General features: G+C 41.1%; 1 protein-coding gene across 2 annotated transcripts in view; it reads right to left on the bottom strand.

Annotated features, from left to right (window-relative positions):
- Positions 1-360: 360 nt before the first annotated feature.
- LOC147302065 (sodium/potassium-transporting ATPase subunit alpha-1-like) overlaps positions 361-18,758 on the bottom strand; it is a 68,860-nt gene continuing 50,462 nt past the window's right edge. The window contains exons 1-23 of one of the 2 annotated variants that reach the window (XM_086283794.1): positions 18,058-18,191; positions 17,436-17,546; positions 16,783-16,842; positions 12,722-12,823; positions 12,484-12,585; positions 11,132-11,245; positions 10,706-10,840; positions 10,337-10,454; positions 9,319-9,587; positions 8,918-9,226; positions 8,210-8,344; positions 7,106-7,298; positions 6,842-7,017; positions 6,627-6,763; positions 5,809-5,959; positions 5,556-5,724; positions 5,313-5,467; positions 5,087-5,210; positions 3,569-3,714; positions 3,309-3,439; positions 3,054-3,155; positions 2,013-2,104; positions 361-543 (exon numbers count right to left, since the gene is read on the bottom strand). In XM_086283794.1, the coding sequence (XP_086139920.1) occupies positions 515-543; positions 2,013-2,104; positions 3,054-3,155; positions 3,309-3,439; positions 3,569-3,714; positions 5,087-5,210; positions 5,313-5,467; positions 5,556-5,724; positions 5,809-5,959; positions 6,627-6,763; positions 6,842-7,017; positions 7,106-7,298; positions 8,210-8,344; positions 8,918-9,226; positions 9,319-9,587; positions 10,337-10,454; positions 10,706-10,840; positions 11,132-11,245; positions 12,484-12,585; positions 12,722-12,823; positions 16,783-16,842; positions 17,436-17,546; positions 18,058-18,069 (3,072 nt within the window). In that variant the 5' untranslated portion in view covers positions 18,070-18,191 and the 3' untranslated portion in view covers positions 361-514. Of the gene's footprint in view, positions 544-2,012; positions 2,105-3,053; positions 3,156-3,308; positions 3,440-3,568; positions 3,715-5,086; positions 5,211-5,312; positions 5,468-5,555; positions 5,725-5,808; positions 5,960-6,626; positions 6,764-6,841; positions 7,018-7,105; positions 7,299-8,209; positions 8,345-8,917; positions 9,227-9,318; positions 9,588-10,336; positions 10,455-10,705; positions 10,841-11,131; positions 11,246-12,483; positions 12,586-12,721; positions 12,824-16,782; positions 16,843-17,435; positions 17,547-18,057; positions 18,192-18,758 lie in introns of those variants that run through there. The other variant, XM_086283795.1, reaches the window with a different exon arrangement.

Genomic DNA, 18,758 nt, shown 5'->3' with positions numbered 1-18,758 from the left:
GATGGCTGACTGGTGGGGGTTGTTGGATGTGTTTGTAGTAAACTTACGGCTGTTTGTAGTCACTCAACTATTGCAGGGTGGGGGGTTAGCAACGGAGTGGGAGGGAGCTTGCAAAACACTAGGGGGCGTGGGGGCGGGTGGGGGACACATGGAAAATCTCAGAAATGAACATAAGGGCTTGTAATGAATGATTAGGCAACATGGTGGCCAAGAAATACTCTGTGCCCTTGAGCAGACAAAGTGATCTCTTGACTTGTTGTCAGACTGTTAGAAGTAACAGAAAACAGGCTAAAATGACCCTAAATGATGAGATAATCCCACGTTTACCAACAAGGAAAGCCTGGACAAAATTAACCACTATGCAAGCAGCGTCAGTGCACAGTATTTATGTTTTATTGAAAGCCCCACACATACATCAATATAATCTGACTATGACTTGTGGTGTTAGTGGTCTAACATCTCAAACATAGGTGTAGCATATGAAACACTCCTGTGTCCCATGCATGGCGCTGGCTCAGTAGTATGTCTCTAGCTCCACCCAACCTAGAAACCAAAGGAGACGTAATTAGGAACATCGCACATCTCGCCTCACATGCACCAGGGTTGACAAACTGATGCGTTGAAAAAACAAAAGCCATGGTTTCAACAAGCTTGCACTCAATCCTTTAAGTTTGCTGGCAGCAATCAAAAGAAAAGAGACTCGACTTGTGGAAGGGGGGGCGGGGCTTTGAAGATATATGTTGCTGAACTTTGGCCGAATGCCACCATGGCTTTGGTGGCAATGCTATTAGAAGATGTATCCTACGGGCGGGAGAGGCTGTGTCATTTTGGTCTCACAGATGCTGATGAGATGACATCATCAGTGAGGCCATAAATAATCAGCCTGGGATGAAATGACTAAAAGGATCACAAGACACTGAAATGACCCTGTAGCTCAAAAGCTATGAGTGGAGTTTCATGTAAATGTAATTGAGTAAAACTGTCCTAACATGTCTCATGTGTTAGTCTAAAGGTTAACTAGTCGGACATCCTAAAAAAATCCAAGTATTTCTGGTGGAAAGGCCAGCAACATAGTGTATTAGGTGGTGATTGTATGGGATTTGGCATATAGTAAATAATAATAAATTAAAAAGAGTAAATTAAATGAAATAAAAATCTGGAAAATGAAACACACATATTTTAATGCACTGTTGTCCCATTTATCCACCCGTGTGCATTGGGGTGAACGGCCACTTTTAGAAACATCAGCTTCACAGATGTGTGCCTTGCTTAAATATAATGTAACTATTACCTGTTATTAATTCCACCAACTTTGTTCTGGTCAGAGTATCATAATAAAAATCCTTAAAAATCCTTGATGTGGGCAGTTTAATGCAGGAACAATTCCTATCAACTGTATGACTGTGCAGGAGAAAGAGTACATCTACTGATCACGGAGGGGCTTTTAACTGCAGCAACTTGAGAGGACGTAAACATAAATGGTTCCCACCCCCTTCCACCCAACCAACAGCTGAGCTTTAATGCCAGCCAGCTGATGGGCTCCTTTGTTTCAGTGGATGTGGTTCAGTACTATGAAAATAGTTCCCACATGAAACTGTGCAAAACAAGGTTTGTAGAGTTTTTGAGCAACCAGGCCCTGATTACAGGAAGGATACATCGGTGCCACTGGCACTACAAGGAGAATGTTATTTAGTTTCATGACATTTAAGAGAATGGAGACATTTCCACAGCCTATACTGTATCACCAAATCTGGGCACTACAGGCCCAAGTTAGATTTTGCAGTGAACTATTCCTTTAAGTAGCAGGCTTGTCAAAGCACTTGATCATTTCTCTTCAAATTTGGATGTACAATAGATTTTAACGCAAAACAGCACATTTTGTGCTTCTGATTTCTCATTTGGGTAAAAAGGAGTTGCACGCTACTTCATTCAGATTAAAATGCAGAGACAAAACGGGGGTCCTGGGTGCCTCAGATAGTGAAAAAATGTAACAGAGTTAGTGAAGCTCTTACCTCCTGGGTTTCGTCTGAGGATATATCTTCTGACTTCATCATAAAGGAAGATGACGAGGGAGTAAGGGAAGGCACAGAACCACCACAATGGCCTAAAGGTATGGATGGACAGTCAGGATGAGTTACATGGCAAAAAAAGCAAAACAAAACACAAGCATACTCGTCTTTTTTCTTTCAGGTTCAATAAAGGCACATGAAAAGCTTTTGGAGTGAGCATTAGGCTGCAGAGAACCGGCTATTAGAATGAATTCAGAAGCTGTTAAAGCAAAACGAGGCAGAGAAATCTGAGGACTCTGGGTCGAGGACATATCCTGCTGATGCGTTCATCTCTTTGAGACTGCTCTCTGGCGACTCTAACGAGGTTACTGAAAGACCACTAATGCAAAGCCCTGAAAACCAGCCCACAAAACTCTGGGATCTGTTTGTTATGTTTTTGTGCTTATTTCAGTGTCCTAGATCTAGTGCAGCTGTCTACATCTGAATATATCCACAGGTAAACAAAGAAATTAAAAAAATAAAAGAGCGTAAAATAATCAGAAATAGGGACAACAACACAGAATAAGAAACTGGGATTATTTAAACACCAGAAGACACCCAAAGAAACAGGGGAGTGGGTAAGTTAGGGAAGTAGCATGCGAACTTTTCAGCTAATGAGCCTAAAGTGTCTTCAATGCTTTCTATTGTTCTCTTTTGGGCAAAGAAACTCCTTAGTAATAGCAGCTCTTGTGCTTCGCTCTGCCTCTGAAGAGGAAATTACCAGTGACACTAGATAATAGCCGTCTTATTTTCAACAAGAAGGTAAAGCAAGATGACACCACTGAATTAAACACAACAAGATCAACACTTTACCAGGGGATTGTCTTGTGTTCATGAATGTCATTGCATGAATAAAGGTGACAAAGAAGACGGCCACAAGAATAACATTGGAAGAGCAAAAGTGTGCTTTATGAATAATTATTGAATTCTAAGGGTGTTTTCCTGAATTTGTGGTATTACTAGATTAAAAAGAAGAGCACAAGCTTGTCTGTGTGCTTGACTCACTTCATAGGGTACATTCTTAGGGCAACATCCATGCCCGGGCAGTATGACAGAAAGGCAGCCAGTGCAGTCTCCTCAACGAGCCCAAAGATAAGGATGCGGTTCCTGCAGGGAAAAAAAGTCAGAATCACCAAAACACTGGTGAATATTCTTAGATGTTCTAAAATCAAGCATCACAACATCATTAAACTTTAAAGGTGCTCTTAGTTTTGATGTAAGTCCCGCCCTGAGATCTCTTGTGTCTCCACATATACGTACGTCATTCCTTGCTTCAAAATGGAGTTCCTCCTGGTCTTACAGATGATTAGATCAGCCCACTGGACGATTACAATGCTTGTGAAGAAAGCTGTGTGGCAGGTGAACTCTACAATCTTTCTGCGCTCATATGTCTAGTGCACAAAAAACAAAATGATAAGCTTAGAAAGCCTTTTCAAGCACTGAAACTCAAGTGAACAACACAATAAAGCTGAATAATTCTCCTAGTTCAGAGTACATGTAGTAGAATTACTGTGACTGACCCATTCCTGTCCATAACTGTCTTCCAGGTCATTTAGATATTTGTCATCCCACAGCACTCTCAGTCCTATCAGGTCCATGGGGAGGAAACCGTTTTCAGCCAGGATGACAAAATATGTGAAGAAGCCAGCTGTGGCCTGCATCATACCTAACAGGAGAAAAACAACAGGGAACTTCAGGAAATGCAGATTGTATTGATTTTTCTTTTTACATTCTGTACGGTGCTTGAAAGTCCCCGACTACTTTTGATCACAAGGTGACTGCACAGGTTAGCTGATAGGAGGCAACCTTTCTGAAACCAGTAGTTCAGTCTTACTTGGGCTGACTGATGTCACTCTCAGTGGGATTGCTGAAGGTTTGCAAATAACTGCAGCAAGAGATATGTATTTGTAGTGGGGCGTGGTCTGCAATGCCTCTCCAGGTGAGATGGATGAACCTGCATGGCAACTGCAATCACGCTTCGCCAGCTTAAAAGTCTGTGACTGTTTAATCTTGTAGTTGTTGTTGTTGTGGATGTGTGTGGTTGACAGCTGCAGAAATGCAGCCCATTGTGAGTGTACAGCAACTGTGTGTGTGAAAAGTGGTTGAATAAAGATGCTGAAAAGTGTAAGAATGTCGTTGGGTCTGCTGTGGTTATTTTACAGTGGTGCCGAAACCAAGGAGTGGAGTGGCATGGCAGACCCAGGACCGGGCCAGCCAGGGAAGGCGCTGGCCGGAATAATGATCAAACTCACAGCCACACAACAAGAGCAGGCGGTGTTGTCATGCTTCTGGCGGGAAGAGCTGCAGGACAAGACTGAGCAGCATGTGGAGGTGATTAAGGCATGGCAGCTCGGATCTGGACCTGGCTGCCACTGCCGCCAGAGTGAAGGAGGTAGGGACTGTTCTGGCGTCCGTGCCGACCCCCAGGGCGTGACCATCTAGGCTGCACCCATCCCCACTCCTAGGGTGGGAGCGTCGATGCCTGGCAGGGGCCTGCAGCCATCAGCCATTCGAGGGGGTGACCGTGGCTCAGGGGGTTGGGAAGTTCATCCGGTTCGATCCCTGGGCTCTCTGTCCTGGTCGTTGTGTCCTTGGGCAAGACACTACCGCCTACTGGTGTTGGCCAGAGGGGCCGATGGCGCGATATGGCAGCCTCGCTTCTGTCAGTCTGCCCCAGGGCAGCTGTGGCTACAACCGTAGCTGCCTTCACCAGTGTGTGAATGTGAGAGTGAATGAATAGTGGCATTGTAAAGCGCTTTGGGTGCCTTGATAAGTGCTATATAAATCCAATCCATTATTATTATTATTAATTCCCATCTATCAATAGCTCGCCCTTCATAATTGCAGACATTTTAGATAGACCATTCAAATGCAACTGATGTATATAAATAATGCACAACTTGGCAGAAGAGTTAGAATTAACTTTTTGAGGGTTTTTGGAAAATTATATGTCATATTGAAGGTGCAGAATTCTTAAATACTGCCACAAAAATATGGATACAGTATAGTTAAAGCTGAATAAATAAATGATGCCTTACCAATCTGTCCATAGGATATACTGATGAGCCTTTCATTCACTAGCTTGTCTGTTTTGGGGTTTCTGGGCTGTCTCTTCATGATGTCGCTCTCAGCTTTCTCATAAGCCAGGGAGATGGCAGGGACCTGCAAAACCACAAGTGAATAAATATACACATGAACTTTCCACCCATATTTGAGTTCAGTTGAATCTCTCTATAGAACAGGATGAAGAGCCAAACAGCTCACCATGTCAGTTCCCAGATCAATACAGAGGATGGTGACGGTTCCCAGGGGCAGAGGGATGTTGGCGATGATGAAGAGGAGGAAGGGTGAGATCTCGGGGATGTTACTGGTCAGAGTGTAGGCGATGGACTTCTTCAAGTTGTCAAAGATCAGACGGCCTGAACAAAGTAATTTAGTAGATTCAGTGATGTTTTGTATTTTGTATTTCCAGATTTCTGCAGGTGTAGGTCTTGATATAGATCTTACCTTCTTCCACTCCAGTGACAATGGAGGCAAAGTTATCATCCAGCAGGATCATGTCAGCAGCCTGCTTGGAGACATCAGATCCAGCAATGCCCATGGCAACACCGATGTCAGCTTTCTTCAGAGCTGGAGAGTCGTTCACACCATCACCTGTCACGGCCACAATGGCTCCCTGGACAAGGAAGAACATGTTTTTACAAGTTCCAAACAAAACATTTGTCAAACTGTATCTGTGAGAATCCCCCCCGATGCTCACCTGTCTCTGGCATCCTTCCACAATGATCAGTTTCTGTTGAGGGGAGGTCCTGGCAAATACAATTTCAGTGTGGTGCTTCAGCAAATCATCAAGGTGTTCTGGGGTCATGTCTTTAAGTTCACCACCATGGACAACACAGGCCTTAGCATCCCTGAAGAAATTACAAACACATTAGTATAACAGTAGGGGATCATCAGGAGATTACATCAGGACATTTCAAAAAGTAAATTATGTGAACTTTGGTACTGTCAGCAAAAAAGTGCTCAATAACACTGTCACCTAATAAAATAATCAATCCTCAGTGCAGACAGTGAATCCCAACCTTTTGTTTTTAGCATTTAGTTAATCCAACAGAATGTTATGTCATATTTTGTAAACAGAGGTTTTATATGAGTTTAAAAGAGCCTAACAATCCTAACCCTGCAAAAGCACTAAGAAGGATAGTAATTTTAGTGTGCTTTAACGTGAACACACAAACACACACACACACACACACACACACACACACACACACACACACACACACACACACACACACACACACACACACACACAATAACTTGTTGATGAATAAAAAGCAAAGCCACCAGCTAAGCATCACACCAAGATTTAATAGATGTAAATTAATGGTAAAAGCCTCTTTGGCTGTGTAGCAGTCAGGACCTCTGAAAGACAGAGTTAATTTAATTTAGCAGTTTTTGCAATTTCAAGCAAACTTTAAAGCTGTATCATTAAAGAGAGAAACATTTTGAACAGTTCTCACTTGTGGTCAAGAAACTGTCAAAGCTACTTCAATAAATCTTTGAAAGAGAACTAACCTAGGGTTGACCTCTGAAACTGGAATATTTAAGCGGGCGGCAATGTCTTCAACAGTCTCATTGCCTTCTGAGATGATACCCACACCTTTAGCAATAGCCTTGGCTGTAATTGGATGGTCACCTGTGACCATGATGACCTGAGAAAGAAGAGAAAAAAATGGAGTACTTTGTGCAAACAAAAAACAAACATCTGGTCATCCAAAAAGTTATCATACCTTGATTCCAGCACTCCTGCATTTACCAACAGCATCAGGCACAGCAGCACGAGGAGGGTCAATCATGGCCATGAGTCCGACGAAGCACAGGTTCTCAGTGGGGAAGTTCACTTCATCAGTATCAAAAGCAAATCCCTCTGGGAACTGGTCATCAGGCAGGTGACAGTGGCAGAAACCTGAATAAGATACAAAGAAAATACTTGAAAGATTCCCCTTTGCTAGCTAAAATTGAAATATACAGATAGCGAAGGAGGCTAGCTGTACCCAGTACTCTCTCTCCAAGACCTCCCAACTCAACATAGGCGTTATTGAAAGAGTCTTTCATCTCATCATCCAGAGCCTGCTCTTTGCCCTGAAGTAAAATGGAGGAACAGCGGTCCAAAATCCTCTCTGGAGCTCCTTTCATCACCAGCAGATGCTTGGTTTCCCCAGGAGTGCTGTTCTTATGGATGGAGAGCTGTGGGACAGCAGAGAGACTGGATTTAAATGCAGGTTTAAGTGATTTACGTGAAGCAAAATTAAAAGAGCTTTACTCTAAACCGTTTGACAAGACTTTTTACTAGATTAATCAAAAACATTTAATAGATTCAGGTAAGGCAAGTTTTATTGATAAAAATGCTGTTGTTAAAATTAGACTGAAATAAAATATATGTAAAATATAGACATGGCTTAGGGCCCTGAAAAGTAAGTTCATGCAATGTACTCTCACCAGCAGGGGCGACTCCCCTGGTTGAAACAAGTAGTATGATTGCAGAAGTGTAAAAGGATATTACAGTCATTTTGTTCTGATTTATAACTTCAGTAAATACTAGGGCTGTCAGCATTAATCGCTTTGCAATGACGTTAACGGCAAAACTGCATTAACGTGGCGCTAACACGTTAATCGAGCTACCCACACTAACGCGTTGACGCCGTCCAGCCCCACACAAAGGGTGATCCACATTAACCCGTTAACGGAGATAAGCCGCGTTAATGTGGTTTTGGCATTAACGTCATTTTAATGCGATTAACACTGACAGCCCTAGCCCGAGTAAATACTCAATAGTTTATCATCCAAATCTCTAGTTTAAGTGTTATTTAATTCAATGTGATATTTCTTTTGTAAATCAAGCCCTCATTTATAGTGAAATAGATAATAAAGTGCAAAGGGTAACTAGCCTGAGACTGACAGCTTAGCACTATATTAGTGTGCAGCATCCCCCCAGATCAAATCAAGTTTAAGGAAATCAAGATTGGGATTGCCTTAATTCTAAAGTTAAGACTTTGAAACAAGGCTTTCTGCAACTTTATAGTATGTGTTTTGTCTATAGATGTGCTTTTTTTGATCTAAACATTTAAGGGCTTTATCACACTGTGTGGATGGTATACCTGGTATTTGTTTGTGGAATTGAAGGGGATCTCAGCAATTTTGGAGTATTTTTCTCTCATTTCGTTAACAGATCCACAGCACAGCTCAATACACTTTAGCAAGGCAGCTTCTGAGGCATCACCAGCCACATGTCTCTGTGGATTTAAGCAAAAAACAGGGTTAGTAAAATAGGTTTATCATCACATTCCATGCCTTCTTTATAACAACATTTTGTAAATGAGAATTGATGTGTACACAACTGTATTTAGGTAATCTGTTGCTGAATTACATCAAAAATATGGCAATCACATGGTTGTGGATGTAATTTACTAAATTGGATAGATGATTATGGAGACCATGACTTAGACGAAGACTATTATACATCTGTATATTTAAAACAGACTTTAATTATCTTGAGTGGTTTCATAAAGATTTGTAGTGCTTTTTGGCTGCATTTGTATCTGGTTGAATCCCAAAAGTTCCAAGCCAGGACTTCCCACATAGTCACTGATTCCCAGTATTCATTGGGTATACTATCAAACTCAGGAAAGAGGGGTAATAAGCATTGTCTTTGTGTACAACCAAGGGTATGAGAACTTGTTACATGGAAAACAAATGTTTCTGATTTGTTCCTTCAGATGGATTATTTGGATGGGAAATTATTTGGAGTCTTTGTTGATGTTCACGATGGATGAACTAGAGCAGTTTTACAGATGAAAATTTCTCACCTTCAGAATGGGAACGTTGCTCTGGTCAGCCAGGAAAACGGCACGGTTGCAGAGTCCAGCGATTCTGGACAGATTAGCCCAGGTGGCAGAGCTCCTGTCAAAAGAGGTACCACTCTGGTTCTCAGTGGTGTCAGCCTCATGGATCTGGTTGTCAAACCACATGTGGGCCACAGTCATTCTGTTTTGGGTCAGGGTGCCGGTCTTGTCAGAACAGATGGTGGAGGTGGACCCCAGAGTCTCGACAGCTTCCAAGTTCTTCACCAGGCAGTTCTTCTTGGCCATACGCTTAGCAGTCAGAGTCAGACACACCTACAGACAATTTAGGTTTTAAGAACCACAGTCTTTTTGTATCAATAAATATAAGGTATTTAAAAGGAATGCCATTAGACACCAAAACTCACAGTGACAGTAGCCAAAAGACCTTCTGGCACGTTGGCGACGATGATACCAATAAGGAAGATGACAGCCTCCAGCCAGTTATATCCAAGGATGAGAGAAAGGATGAAGAAAGTTACTCCCAGGAAAACGGCCACTCCAGTGATGATGTGGATGAAATGCTCGATCTCAATGGCAATGGGAGTTTTTCCGCCCTCTAGACTGGAAGCCAGGGTGGCGATGCGGCCCATGACGGTATTATCACCAGTGTTGATGACGATTCCTCTGGCTGTGCCTGAAAAGAGAAGACAGACTGATTCCACTGACTTTTCATTTGGCTTTTGTTAGGTTTTGTATTGTTGATTGTCATTTATGCTTAGAAATATTTAACCATATATGCTTAGAGGTGTATAATCAATTGTGTAGTGATAGGATGTGTGATCTTTAACAGGCTGCAAAGGCTTGGTGTGTATTCCACACTGGAATGCACACCTACATCCTGGGAGCATGAGAAGAGGTTGTACCTTGTTTTATTGTTTTATGGTAGGATAAACGTGGCTGTATCTGTTTTAGGCTAAGTGCCTTTTGTTTAGATGAACTGTTGGACTTCCAGACCAGCAGGTTTAGGGAAGTCATTTATGGGGTCACACTCTGACCCCCCCCCCCCCCCCCCCCCCCCCCCCCACACACACACACACACACACACAGAGTATTCTTTGTTCACATGTATACCTATGTAAGATGTTATATGTTAATGACCCTATGCATAGTCATGTAACCACAATAAAAGCAGTGCTGTGGGGAACCTGGCTGAGAGTCTGATGGAGGTCAAGTGGTGGGACGACACTTGGCTCCAGGCAGGTCTCCCTCATGCATGAGTAACAAGAAGAACTTTGCCTACTTCGTGTCTTGCTTGCTGTGTAATTATATTGTCTTCAACGTTCCAGCGAATAGGTTCAAGCTACAAACCTATCAGCTTTTACTTGAGATCATTAAGCTTATGTTTTCTCTAATTAGACAGTAAATCAATTTTTGTGTCTGTACCTTCAACACAGTTGGTGGAGAAGAAAGTAATGTTCCTGGTTTCCAGTGGGTTTTCATGGGAGAATTCTGGAGATCGAGTCTGAGGCTCTGATTCACCAGTCAGGGAGGAGTTGTCCACCTGAGGAATGAAAAAAAAGAAACAAACATGTTAACAGGGTCAGCAATAAGCTGTGATCGCTGACCAGTGGTGATGATCAGGTGATGCACAAGGGTGGAGGACTGAGGTTGATTTTGCCACTTCAAGAATGAAAAATTACTCAAAAACTATAACACATAAAATAAGATTTATATAAATAAAACCATAGCTGTCAAACCCCCACTCTAGAAAAATGTATGGTGTAATTAACACAAGTATTTGAGTTAAAGAACCTTGCAGCCGTGAGCAGAGACAACTCTGAGATCAGCAGGAATTCGATCTCCTCCTTTCACCTCCACTAAATCTCCGAGCACTACATCCTCAGCATTGATGCTCTTCTTCTCGCCATCACGGATAACCAGGGCTTGCTATAAAAATCAAAGATATTTTAGGAATTTTTAGGGAACACATCAAGCATACCTAGATATGTCAAAAGACACATGAATATGTATTTTCTTTCTTTTCCCATCAACAAAAAGTCAGATGAGTGATGGTAAAAATGCATCATCATTGTTGTAATACTGATGAAGAAACGCTACTCCTTAGAGTTGTGCAACTAGTACTGTTGGGTGTTACCGCCGGGAGGCTACCAAGCAAAATGATACAAAAACAGTGTGTATAAATGAACTGTTACATTAGCTTTTCTTTTTGTGTCTCACCTGTGGGACCAAGTTCTTGAAGGACTCCATGATCTTGGAGCTCTTGGCCTCTTGGTAGTAGGAGAAGCAACCGGTGATGATGACGACAGCAGAAAGCACAATACCTAGGTACAACTACATTAACAGAGAAGGCGCAGTTAGGTCATCTTTTGTGTTATACATTATTTATTTAACATCAGAGTTGGGGAGTAACGGAATACATGAACCGGCGTTACGTATTTACAATACAAAATATGAGTAACTGTATTCCGTTATAGTTACAGTTAAAAAAAGTGGTATTCAGAATACAGTTACTTTGTTAACATAAATGGATTACACGGTGGTCTTTTTCTGTTTCATATGCTAGTCTATGCCCTCTTTATTTTTGGTAATTCCACGCCGGTGGAAACCCAAACAAAACATGCATTAAGAGGCTCTAATGCCTGTGTCTCAATCTTGCAGCCCATGTCACCCCTACTTGCGGCCCGCATAATAGCATAAAGAAATATTTTTTAAATTATTTAAAAAATTATTTAATATGAAGGCAACAGGCAGAGTGTTACAGACATAGCTCTAAAGAATGTAGCCTCATGGGCAGTGTAGTCTGTGCTGCAGGGAGAATGGACTGCCATACCTGTTATGTGTCTGTGAGCGCGAGGAGGGAGAAAAAGAAGAGTGGAAAAGTACGAGTTGTCACCGACCAGAAACGGGAGTTGGAAGCATGTAACTATAATAATAACCACTGCAGCAAAAAAAGAGTACCTGACTAGCCCAGTTGTAAATTTTCTATTAAGACTCGACTGTACACCGTGTACGTGTTTTCCTCCAAAACAATAAGTTCCGTTGGAGCAGCCTTTCAACGCCTCTCTCTGTCTCTCGCTAGCAAAGCTGACCGGAACAACAAAGTAAAGCTAATTTTTGGCTATGAGCCAGTCACAGAGCCCAATGTATTAGCCAGAGGTCCCTTTACTACGATTTGGAGCCGCGGACCTGTTTTATATAAGCACGGAATAGTTTTCAATACGAGACCGCTGCAAAAAGTGAAGCCTTACATAATGTCCACCCTACTGTTACTCATTTTATGTTAAGATTCAAAAATCTAGTTGATATTGGTATTGGTATGGCGGGTAACCAAGTAATAGTCATAAATCACAGAGCAATAGTACATTCATGTAGTTGTAAAAAGCATGATAATATATTAAGTAATCCAAAGTATTCAGAATACGTTATTCTCACTGAGTAACGTAACAGAATATGTTACAAAATACATTTTGGGGCATGTATTCTGTAATCTGTAGTGGAATACATTTTTAAAAGTGACCTTATCAACACTGTTTAACATACAACAATCTAGTTGAAGATGTTATTTTTACGTTATCATTTGCAGGTTCATCTTCTGAGGCAGCCTGGATACCATAAGCCAAGAAGCAGAGGATGGCACCAATCCACAGCAGCATGGAGAAACCACCAAACAGCTGGAAACAAGAGGAAATAACAATCAGGCTTTGCTGGTTGTACTGGTTTACAGTGACACAGACTTAATTTGCATTTCTACTATTTGGATATTCCACCACAGGTCCGGTTTGCAAGGGGAGGATGTTTGACTCTTACCTGTTTGCAGAACTTGACCCATTCAGGTGTTGTAGGAGGAGGTGTGAGGGCGTTGGGGCCATCTCGGGCCAGGATCTCTTTTGCTCTGGAGGAGGAGAGACCCTAAAAAGAACGATAAAGGTAAGAGGAAAGGTTAAGCTGTGTAAGATAAGATAAGATAAGATAGAACTTTATTAATCCCTCGGGTGGGTTCCTCTGGGAAATTCGACTTCCAAAAAAAGCACAGCAACGACCGAAGTTACAGTTACAGAATTGTTATATATATATATACACACACACACACACACACACACACACACACACACACACACATATAAATACAGAGACAAATATAAATAAAATATACAAAGGGGATAAATAGAATAAATAGGAATAAAAAATAAAAATACAAGTGAATTGCACATTTCAAGTATTGAGTCTATTGCACTGTTGACTATTTACAAAAAGTATTGCACAAGGTATTGTACAGTGAGGTGAAGAGGCACTACAGCTTAGTTGTTCCCCTCTCCTTTGTCCTCCTGTTTCCCCTCCCTCTCCCCTCCAGAGAGGAGTTAAACAGTCTGATGGCGTGTGGGACAAAGGAGTTTTTAAGTCTGTTAGTTCTTGTCTTGGGGAGAAGCAACCTGTCACTGAACAGACTCTTCTGATTGTTTATGGCCGTGTGCAGAGGATGCCCAGCATTGTTCATAATGTCCAGCAGTTTCTTTAATGTCCTTTTCTCTGCCACTGTCACCAGAGTGTCCAGCTTCATGCCGACCACAGAGCTAGCCTTCCTGATCAGTTTCTCCAGCCTGGATGAGTGTAAAACCTGATATGAAAATGTGTGATTCCAGTTTTTCCCTTGTTCCTAAAAAGTTTTTAATCTTTGCTGACTTAAGGACAAACATAATGAAGAAGAAGAACATTTCAGTTTAATACGTACAGCATTTAAATCCAAAGAAATGGTGAATTAAGGCCTAATGGAAAACCAAGAAGAAAAAACAACCACAAGCCGAAATACCTCAGTAATCTTAAAATTACAGCTTCTTCTCCTTAAGAACAGACAACAAGAGAAATCCATGTTTATGGGAAATCAAGTCTTGTAATTAACAGTGGGCGCGAAGACTACCAAGTGATCAGGTTGTGTCTGTTTCTATGAAATCCTCTGAAGAAATACGGGGAATTTTTTTTACTACTATTTTCTTTGTTGGCAGAGTCAATAAAGCCCGTTTCCCTATATGAGTGAAACTGTTCAGACAGGTCAGATTCCAGGAGATAATCAGCCTCAAGCAATCATTAGGTGGGTCCGTATTGGTGTGTGACAGTGCATTCTGTGTGTTTATCTGTAGCTTGATGAAGATCACATGGAGCTACTATTGAATAGTATCCAAGTCTGCCTTTTGTAGTGTGGTATGTATTGATACTTTAAAGGTCCAGTTCACCATCTGTCTAACCTGTTAATGTAACTGCCTGTAAGTTCACTTGAGTTGTTTAAAAAAAAAACTTCTTCATTTCCACAAGTAATCTGGGACTATAAAGACAATGTATTTTATTTGTGCCACATGTGGCATTAAAAAGAGTCAAGAAGCAAAGCCTGGGATAGGCTCCAGTCTCCTGACGACTGGTTAAACAGAAAAGAATGGATGGATGTTACTTTACAGAGACAATATTCCTCTACCAGCTTTTAATTGGAATGAATGAAGGCAGGAAGCTAATTACAAGTAGGCTAAAGAAACAAATAGCTAAGTGCCACATAGCCCATGACTCAATCTCGGGCTCCTTCTGTCCATGTGTCAAAGCGTCGTTGGGCAAGTTACAGAATCCCAAGTTTACCCCCGATGTACCTATCAGAGTGCGAACATGTTGACATGTTAGATAAAAGTGCTTAGTAAAGATAGAAGCACTGTATTAATATGTGTGTGACTGGGTGAAAGCAGTTTGAATGCCCATATTAAGTAGAAAGGTGCTCGATAACAGTGTTTCCCAACCAATGATCAGGTGTGTCGTGGAATATTACCTGGTTCCACCTGATTAGTACTCTAAGCGTCCGGCGTGAGTAATGGGCAGAACAATTACATTCTCTTCCACTAGAGGGCAGTACAACTACCTGCTCTAATTGAATGGGTTGCCAACTGCCAGTAAAACAGAAGAAGAAGAAGAAGAAATTACATAATAGTCATGCTCTGAGTGAAAGAATGCAATGCGTAATAGCAACAGAAAAGTACTCAATCTGACCTGGGTCTTGGAGAAAATTCCAACCCAGACGACGCCCCTAGCATGAGTAGTGGTTAGAAGAAAGCAAACTATACTGGGGACAAACTGAGCCAATTCCGCTATACCTGGTGTGCGGGGAAAAATGATCAATATGCTTTTTGTGACATTTTTGCTTGGTGGTGTGCTGTGTGATTTTTCTAATGTGATATATGTGCCGTGGCTCCAGAAGGTTGGGAAACACTGCTATATAAGTACCAGTCCATTTGACAAAGTAAACTAAACTGTTGACTGTCCTGAGTCATGTGCTTATAACTAGGGAAGGATTGATCCGATATACAGTATCTGTATCAGTCTGATCCTGATCTAAATTACTGGATATCGGGGAGAAAAAAAAAAGTAATCCGATCCATTAAATATCACAAAAACATCTCACAAAACTTGCAACATGGCGTAACCCACGTAATGAAATAGCACGTCGGAGCAGCATGCGTCACATGATAGAGTGACTGTTGTGTGCGAGACCTGTCGGCGGTCTGGAGTTCACACTAAAAGCATTTGGAGCCTCGCTATGTGCTGCCAAACCAGGTGTACCAAGGTAGGTATCCCTGACAAAATTCGTACCTCTTGCGTTGCGAGCATTCGCTGGGCACGGAGTGCAGATCCAGTTTTTTCTGCCTCCATTACAGACAATTAGACGTGGAAGTAGTGAATTTTTAGTTTTGTGAAAAAGTGAAAAATGAGTGTCGTAACAGTACCATTCAGTTTGAGGGTTACAACAGAAACTTACATATTTATTGTTCTCATGTGGTATCGGATGGGATTATTTTAACAAATAAAGGACATTTTATCTGATAAATAGATGTAACTTTACTGTATAAAGAGCTAAAACCTTCAAAGTTTTAGGACTAGTTAGTCATTATAAGCGTTTGTGAACTAAAAATGAAGAATGTGGGATACTCTTTGTCCATGATTTAGGCAGGGGGGGAACATATTGTGGCAGGATCAGCCTGATATTATTTGTATCCCACTATAACTTCACTGTATAAGGAGCTAACATCTCCAAAATTTCAGTATTTAGTCGTTATTAGAAGTGTTTGTGAGCTTCAAATCCAGAATGTGGGATAGTGTTTGCCCGTGATTTGGAGAGCCCTGCGTGTGCTCCTGATGCAGGGGAAACAAATTTTGTCAGGGATATCAACTTTGGCACGACACATGGTTAAACAGTTTCGTGGTTCGAAAACAAAATATGAAAAACACTTTTTTCATACTCATGTTTTGTATGGAAATTACACAAAATTCATTAGCTTACACTGACATCCATCTTGATAAAAGATGAGTGTTGTGAGAAGCCGTGTTTGCATTCATTTGCACTGCTTTCCACTCTGGATGTCTATTTATGTTAAGCTTTAAGAATAAAAGGGTCCATTCTTTTTTTCAGAACCAAAGAATTTTTGAAATCTGCATAAAATTGCATTTTAAATTAATTTTTGAATATTACTTTAAATACTTCGATTTAAAGTTCTGCTAAAAGTTTAAATAAAAAGATTAGTATTGCTGAACTGCAAAATATTTTGGGTGTAATAGAATAGCTTTAGTGTTTTGTTTTTTACAGTTTTTAAAGTTAGCATGAACTTAAAAAAACAGTTTTATTGATTATAAAATAGACTGTATAGGATTCATATCGGTTTCTGCAGATATCCAAATTTATGATATCGGTATTGGTATCAGACATTAAAAAGTGGTTTTGTGTCACCTCTACTTATAACCTCATGTTGGACTATGAAATCCTCCTTGACCTGTGGGATTATCTTCTAAAAAAACACACTTCTAAAAAACTAGACACCCACAAGCCCGTCTGAAGTGCTCACCCTGGTTAGGTCAGTTCCATATTTCCTGATAAGTTCTTCCAAGGTTAACCTGTGATCATCCTATTGAGAGTAGGAGAGGAAAAACAAAGAGATTGAGAAACATTGATTAAAACAAGCCAAAATCCCACAGGCAGGCATGCATTTTATTACATGTGTTTTATTATGTGAATGTAGCAGCAGAAAATTGCTGTTTGCGCATGAAGGATGAGTTGATGTGATCTAAGGAACCACACAATACAACAACAACAGAGCCTCTCACTCACTCAGCATTAAAAACCAATCTAGATAAACATGACTTAGAAGGTAATTATAGCTGACAGCATCTTAATAACATGGGAGTGTACATCCAGCAATGTAAGCAGCAATCTTCATGAAATATGGCTCAGACACCTACATCTCATGAGACCAGCAATGAGGCCAAAGCAGAGGTTTGCCTCAGCCGTGACTGCATCATTGCTGTGGCCACTGGCAGCAATCGAGTGACTGTCATTAAAGTTCACGAACGTTTATTCAATGCCTTTTTCTTTCTGTGACACAGTCAAACTATTTATCAGTAGTTTTGTATGCTTAAAATTCTCACTTTTCTTACATGACATCAAGCCAGTCAAGTTACAGATGATCACAGAGCGGCTGCACGTGAGCTGAGTACTCACCAGGTCCACTTCTTTCTTCAGCTCATCCATGTCCTTCTTCTTTCTAGCCTTCTTGCTTTTCTGTCCTCCATTTTCTGACGTTGCTGCCAGCTTGTAGTTATCCTTTCCTTTCTGGAGAGAAGAAAGTGGCACAAAATGTGGCATTAATAAAACTGAACATATGTGGGGGAAATTGCCCTGAAGCTTCCTCTTCTGTTGTGCAAAAATAAGAGCAGAAAGTCAGGTCAGCCGTCCTGTTCAAACATGCTCTGACACCGGTGTTAATAACTGTTAGAAGAGCGAAATTCTTTAATCTTGATCCAGATAATCTTGGGTTTATAATGCTGCCAAAGCTGTAAAAATAAATTTAAGTTAGAAAAAAGAGAACTGACATTAACACGAAACGATAAATTGAGCCCTGTGAGATCTAGGTTATCTCTGATGGTGACTCCAAACCTAGCCCCAAGAATAACCTCATGATTTGGAAAAGACAAGAAGTATTTTTGTTTTATCTCAAAAGAAATTCTATTTCTTTATCAAAATAACCAAAATTTAGACTGAGCTCAAACCTGAAAAGAAATGCAGAACCTAATCTTAAGGTAAGTTTAAAGGCCAAAATCTGTGATAAAATTTCAGTACTTACTCCAAATCCCATGATTGTATTTCAAGTCTAACAGCAGTCAATCTTCCTGCCTTACAAGTCAAACTTGCCTCCTCCACTTCTCTCTCTCACACCTGCACTGTCTCTTTCACTCCCTTGTCTTCCACCCTCTCCAGAGCAGGGACGATGGGTGGCATCAGTTTGGCACACCTTTATACCTGACCTGGTGGAGCCGTGGCTGGGCAGGGCAGGACCATGTGGGGGCTAAAGATCACTCAAACCCTATGTGTTGCACAAACTGCCTCCTGTCTTCCACTTGACTTTCACCCCTCATTCTGCCATTATGAAAACAATTTACATTTTCTTGCTCATTAATTTTACCTGAAGCGTTTATGTGTTTATGATGTCTCCACCCGCTTGAGGTTGAGAAACACTGGAGTGAATCCAGCTATGAAGGTGACTTATTTCCTCAAATCTTCATTAACAATGGCTGAAAGTAGGGACTTGATGCTTAAAATGGACTTTTATCTTGTGAGGGTGCAGGTGAAAGGAGAAGTAAACTGGTGCACATAGCACAGATACAATTTGGATTGCAATGGAAGTAATCCAGTGAGCCTGAAGCTTTCTGAACTTCCCTTATGAAAAAAAAAAAGATCGTCCAATGCATTTCAAGGTTGCATTACTTTAAGAAAGGGCTGCTCTACAATGCCTTTTACTATGCTAAACCACCGTGTTTAACATAA

The sequence above is a fragment of the Aulonocara sp. 'chitande type north' Nkhata Bay genome, linkage group LG23 (assembly GCF_057382095.1).
Source record: "Aulonocara sp. 'chitande type north' Nkhata Bay isolate Kocher_YH1m ecotype deep benthic linkage group LG23, A_spYH_male_GT1.1, whole genome shotgun sequence".
Taxonomy (NCBI): Eukaryota; Metazoa; Chordata; class Actinopteri; order Cichliformes; family Cichlidae; genus Aulonocara; species Aulonocara sp. 'chitande type north' Nkhata Bay.
The sequence above is the reverse complement of the archived record's forward strand: the minus strand, read 5'-3'. Positions and strand labels throughout refer to the sequence as shown.